This window comes from Saccostrea echinata, unplaced genomic scaffold, assembly GCF_033153115.1.
Source record: "Saccostrea echinata isolate AGI-Se365-2 ecotype Australia unplaced genomic scaffold, CSIRO_AGI_Sech_v1 ptg000003l, whole genome shotgun sequence".
Taxonomy (NCBI): domain Eukaryota; kingdom Metazoa; phylum Mollusca; class Bivalvia; order Ostreida; family Ostreidae; genus Saccostrea; species Saccostrea echinata.
The window spans coordinates 5,962,995-5,969,705 of NW_026889752.1; the positions used below are offsets into that span (position 1 = coordinate 5,962,995).

At 32.5% G+C, this 6,711-nt stretch overlaps 1 protein-coding gene across 1 annotated transcript; it reads right to left on the reverse strand.

Moving 5' to 3' along the window:
• Positions 1-1,922: 1,922 nt before the first annotated feature.
• On the reverse strand, positions 1,923-3,252 carry LOC133178741 (uncharacterized). The gene is made up of 4 exons (XM_061313447.1): positions 3,241-3,252; positions 2,563-2,790; positions 2,134-2,382; positions 1,923-2,024 (listed from the first exon to the last, which is right to left on the reverse strand). The coding sequence occupies exons 1-4, from the start codon at positions 3,250-3,252 to the stop codon at positions 1,950-1,952; spliced, it is 564 nt and encodes a 187-aa protein (XP_061169431.1). The 3' UTR covers positions 1,923-1,949.
• Positions 3,253-6,711: the final 3,459 nt, after the last annotated feature.

Here is a 6,711-nt window from a genome sequence, read left to right on the forward strand (position 1 = left end):
AAACTTTGGTCATATTATTAAATAAGAAAAGATAGGTCTTTAATAATTCATCTGTACATCATCTTGACCTTGACTAAGCAAAACCATTGCTCCCACTGAACCCAAGCCAACCGAAGAGCTTCTTCAGGAGAAAGTCTCCAGATTTCAGAAATAGAAACATTGTCATTGTATTTGTAGATTATAAAGACTTTTCATATATATATATATATATATATATATATATATATATATATATATATATATATATATATATATATATATATATATATATATATATATAAATACTTGACAGGAACTTGTAATTTTTGAAAATACAACTAGCCATGTAGATAAATCAATCAAAACATTTAAGCACTTTATAGAGTATTTCCGCAAATTCTTTATTCATACATTTCTTTACAGTGCTTATGTAAGTTGAAATAGTTTTTTTACTTGATGAACTACGACTTCAAAATATGTTTACAGTGGCCCTTTTTTGATCTATCGTCAATCACTAGTACTTAGTTGAATAAATTTTTATTTCATTTCTTTTTTGGTAAACAGAGTCTGTCAGGTGATCCTTTGCTATCGATTTTGGCCTGTCATAATCTGATAAACATTTAATGCTTGCTTCTTGCATTGAACTTTTGACCAATTTCAGAGGTATATCCAATATCAGTATGATTATTTTAGCATTCATGTAGCTTTTCTACTAGAATTTTAGGAAAAGAAATTGATACTCTAATAATTTAGATAATTTTTATAAATGGCCCACTTGGCTTCATTTCCAGAATTAAACCATGATCTCAGGAGGCATCAATTTATAATTTTTGTAGGGGACTAACTTCTCACTATAATCAGAAAATCTGTCAGTATTTGTCTGCTATATGAGTAATAAAGATCTTCATTTTCAATGAAGTAGTTTACATTTATCTTGTGACAAACTAAGCTGCATCTTACTGTCTGAATTATGGGACAGGGAACCTTGAATTTATTTCAACTTCAGTGTTAACTGATTTCATGCATGACATTTAGTTTGCCAGATGTCCCCGAAAACACAGGATTTTCAAAACGAGTAAAGCTTTTCCAATACATTCAACTTAAATTTTCCCAAAGCCTAAATTGTGGACCCAAGAGCCATGAATTTTACTGTTTTAGAAGAAGGTACAGCAATCATTTGTATCATGCTGAGTTTGTTGCTAAATGTCCACGAGTAAGGCCATCTTCAAAAAAAAAATGTTTGTTTGCCCTCTCCCGACCGACTGGCTAAAAATGCCACAACTCAAAACTTTTTTTAACCTCCAGGAATCAAGTCTGATCCCGATAATAATTTTTTTTATCATGATATATGCAAGTTGTTTTGATTTTTAAAAAATTTTTCCCCTACCTACGGACCCAATATATTTATTCTAAGTCAGGAGAGGGCAAGCAAACATATTTTTAAAGATGGCCTAAGGAAGAATATTTTTGAGTATTACAAATATTAATGTCATTTTCATGATAATTGGGTAGGGTCAAAGTGATCATCATGACACCAGGTTGCAGTCAAATAATGTAAAAGTCACAGATGTTTTGTGAGAAGCAAGTTTATTTTCACAATAGTAACACAAATTCTCATTACTGCAAAATTCTCTGGAAGAAAATAATAATTTGAAGAAAAATTCTGATGATTACTATTCAATATATAAACAATAAAGCAAAATGAAATTAGAAATGTTGTTTATAGTTAGCTTTTCATTGTAATGGGGCTTCTAAGTAATAGGAACCATTTAGTTTTTTTTTCACTGTAATGAGATCATCTATGAATCCTACGTATTGTCCAAATTGGTCGGGGAACTGATCTCTTATCCTCCATACGCAGCAACTGGGAATATCTCTTCGGTCACCTGCCCCAAGTCTCCCATGATGCCATAGTACAAATTGGTGGTAGGCAGTGTGCGATTGGCATTGTTTCTGTCTGCATCTTCAGGCTATGCCAAAATACCTTGTCTGTACAGCCTTGCCAAGACAAGCACAGCTTCATTCAGGATGAGAAAATCAAAATCCTGATTTAAAAAAAAAACATTTCATGCAAGACTGTATAATTAAGAAAGACAAATCCATTGTATTTCTTATCAAGGCATATAGGCATGAAAATAATAAACAGAAACTTACATGTATTCTTGAAACACAGCTATCTTGATTTCTCTGGCAGCAAAGTCTTTCTCTTTGAGTGGGCATTTCTCTGCAGAAAGTGCATATGCACCATGATGGCTGTAGTGATCCCTCTGGAGGATGATGTCCACTTCCTCCAGCACTTGTCTGTGTGGAATCTAATATCGTAAAGAGGTACTCTGGGCTTTCCCTCACAACTCTCTGCAGTTTGTCCTTCATTTGCTCTGGAGAAAGACTATCTACTCTTCTCTAGACAAAAAAAAATGTGATGATGAATATTAATGTCATTATTGCATGCTATTTAAGATAAAGTAAAAGCTAATATGTGGGAAAAAATGTTTTCAACAAGCAAATCTCGAATATAGTTAAACAAAAAGGTTTGATATAGTGTAATGTTTGCAAACTAGAGTATACAAACGTAATGGTTACCTCTATATCCCTCCTCCGCTCCTCTAGGGCAGCATTGGCACAGCCAATGTCAGGCTGTCCTCTTCGCCGACGTCCTCTAATGGGTTGCACCCCTGGCCGTGCTTGCCCTGTCTGTCTCGATCTGGGTCGACCTCTCCCTTCTCTCGTTCTACGTGGCCTAAAGCGTCCTCGGCCTCTCTGGTATACCTTCTGTGGGCTTGATGAGCTTTCTGAGCTTTGCTCTAATGTCTAATAGAAAATAAGATGATAACTTTTTAATTTTCATATGCATATAAACATGTACTACTTTTCATCTGAGGACGTTTTAAAGAACGTTTATTGCATTTAGCATATTAAGGGCATGATAGCCAAAAACACGAAATGGCTTTATCTATTCTATGTTTCATCTATGTATTTTTTTCCATCACTTTAAAGTTACTCGATGAAAATACTTTGTGCTCTTAAAAAAAAAGAATCTATGAAAAATTAGAAAGTGCTTCGTAAAACATCTTCATTTTTCCCACTTAAATGTCGTTTTTCGTTTCCCTTCATGGGACCTCATTATTACACACTTTGACAAAGCGTACTGCAATGCAAGCATGGAAGAAATCCTTAACACTTCTTGTTGTACCCAACAAATTTTCCTGTGTATAAATACTCTAATTACTGATTGTTTTCTGCAAATTTATCCATTCTTACCTCCAACTCCATTGTCGATGTTCTGTCATTCAAAGTCACGTGATATAAATATACGACGGAAAGCCCGAATCGCCATGAACAAAACTTAAAATTCCGGAAGATTTTCAACGCGCAATTGCGAGCTAATTAGAGCAGTCAACTAAGTTAAATTTTCAGCATCGATATGATTTCTATTATTTTATCGATGAGTATAGAAAAAAACTCCAAATTAAGCTGTTGAACATGACCCAAAGTGTCTCTTTAATTGTTTTTCAAACCACCAAAACTCAGTCATTTAAACATGCAAAACAGTATTCCTAATAGCCATTGTTATGAATCATAATTAATTAAGAGCATTAAAATTGTATCATTCCAAAGGTAGCCCTTCTTCCGAATCAATAACACAAAGAATAGGGAAGGTACTTGCACATATGTTTTATTCATACAATAAAGTGAAACAATTAATAAACACAAAATAATACAATACTAATACATGAACATCGCCTGGAAAATGTAAAAGAATTTTACAGCTTGGGTAATAGCAATTCAACTCATCCAATCTTATCCCAATTAAGATTTCTTTTTACATTAAAATTCAAGCCTGTACGATTTCTAATCCGGATTCTTCGTAAACGATGTTCCACAAAGACTTTGACGTAATATGGTGAAAAACAAACATACACAATCAAGACAGATGGATATATTTGTATCATTTCAGGGTTAAACCAAATGTTAAAACAAGGTTTTTGCGATTTTTATATTCTCTGTTAGCTGAGCCATCTAATTTATCTCAAGAATTGTATTTTGTTTTAACTCTTTTATTTTTGCAAAAGTGATTATTTATATATAATAGGAGACAGTGGGGTCTGATTCTTTTTTTCATTCCTGTAAAATATTTTATTTTGAAACTATTAAAAGTATTTCCAGATATAGTTTAAGCAAATTTAAAATAAAATAAATTTAGTTCTTATATACCTTTTTAATAAATATTGTTCACATGAAGAAAAAAAAAACAAACACAAAACAAAATGTTTGTTCATATTTGATTAATAAAAACAAATAATGCATGCAATCAGAGCATATTTTTGCACATTCTTTATGTCAGAAATCCAGATAACTCTTTATAAGAAATAGCAACATGTTGAGATTTTTTTTTCTTGTAATTAAATAATGAATATTTCTTAAACAACTAAAAAGTTCTACTTGACATTTTTAAAAGATCCAAAAATGTGATATATTTTATCTACTGATTTTGCAGAAAATTTAAACATTTGAAAAGTTCATTGAAGACAGAAACAAAAACGTTCTTTCTCCCTTTATACAGTGAATGTACAAAGACTCATAAATACGTTTTTGCTCGAATGTCAACTATAAGACTAAATATATTACCTATGAAAACAAAGTATCAATAAATAATAAACTTTAAGATGATTTTGTTATTTTTTTTAGCTTAATTTCTTTTTCATAAACGATTCAAATATTAACCATGAGAGAAAATATCAGAACAGCTTCACCAAGAGTATCACACTAGCAGTTGCAATAGGGTATATGTAATCTTGAAATCTGAAAAATAGAAACAAATTTATTTTTCATTCTGTTTAAAACATGAGAAAGTTGATTTCAAGCTGCACTCTCTTGCACATACAACTGTAATTTGAACAATCAAGTGATTGTTTTGCATAACAATATATGCAATATATTACATAATTATTTATAATGTAGAGTAACTTTGATGCTATATATTACCTTGTAAAATTTTGTAGATCTTTCTATATCCACCCTTTCTATATCCACCCTATCTTAAGAGGGCCTTGGTGTGAATCAGTACTTTATTGCGATGCTTCCTTGTAAATATGAGTAATGAGTAAGTGTTCATAGAGAAGAATATTTTTTAATGACTGAACCCATCTAATTTTTGTTCATCTCCCATAGGAAGAGGGAAAAATGTATTTGAACAAATAATGAGCGGATTTAAAGCCCTATTTTTGGTCTTTTTGTGCTCTCTCTACCAAACTGTAAATGAAGTATTTTACAAGAAATAACAAGGCAGGGCTCTCTCTCTTCAGAAATTCAAATATACAGTAATGTCAAGATGAAATTAAAATATGGTTCTGGTGAATATAAAAAGGACACGCAAAAATATAACAATATTTTATTTGCTAAATTCTGCAAATAGCAGACTAACCAAACACGTTCTAAGACGTTCCAAGACGTGAATTAGATCGAGATCACGTTAAGAATGAAGGAATACAATGTAACTGATTTCACAAGGACACTTGTAGCTGGACACCATGTGATGAATTTTAATATTCAACGGGTCAATTGAAGTCAAATCAAGGTTAAACAGTAATAATAATAGATTCAACAACATCTTTTAACATTTTTTTAATTAAGTATGAGCTACGTTTGTCGGGTGATCTCCATTTCATATGACGTTTTTTGCTCAGTATACAACTAGAGTTTTCTTACGGAAAGAACCAAACATGCGCTGACTATGAATTCAGACGATGATAAAGGCGAGATCCTCATGTATTTATTGGTATTCAAGAAATCTTCATGTCACATGCATTTTATATTTACAGGTAAACTTCGGTATCTCGACATCGGATATGTCGACAATCTGGGATATGTCAACGTCCTTCCGCGGTCCCGGCAGTATTTACAATATAAATGATTTGCAAAAACTCTGATATGTCGACCTCGGTAATGTCGACAACCCGGGTTATCTCGACGTATATTTACAGTCCCAAGAGCAAAATGTACCTGGTATATGTCGACATCGACAATTTTCTGCTTTACTGAACCTTACTGTTTGTCAGATAGGGTCGCTCGTCACACCCGGACTACTCCAGGTAACTCAACGTCGTCGAAATTTCACACCTTTCACACCCCCATGTTTTGGTTGCACGCTGATTAATTAATTATATAGACTGTGTTTGTAGGTGAATCCCAAGCCCCTTTGAGAAGTTAATTGCTTAATTAATGTTCAGCTTGGGTAATATCATTGTGAAATCTACACGATTCTGCGTAAATGTACAGACGGTTATTTATATCGAAACCTAACATAACTTTAAATTTGAAAAAGGTGACTAAATTACAATGAATAACAAACACACTGAGTAATTCAAACTAAGGAATTAAAACATGTATCAATGATATTTTGTAGTTAAAATGGAAACAGGAAACAATGCAGTTAACGACACGATTGACCGAATCAGCCGTAATTATTGCATCTGTAACATCACTACGTTAGTTTATATTAGATACACAAATCTCTTTAAAAAAAAATAATTTTAATGTACATTCTTCCTGAATAAAATAAGAAAAAAAAAACAATCCGCATTTATTTTTTTTCCGTATATCGGATGTCGATTTTATATGGTTCTAAATTTATAGAGCGCAGTTTTTGCTATGCAGTGAAATCTTGGCCGTCAAGTCTCAACTTTGATATCTCGACACCTCGGATATCTCGACATTTTCCGATGGTCCCGT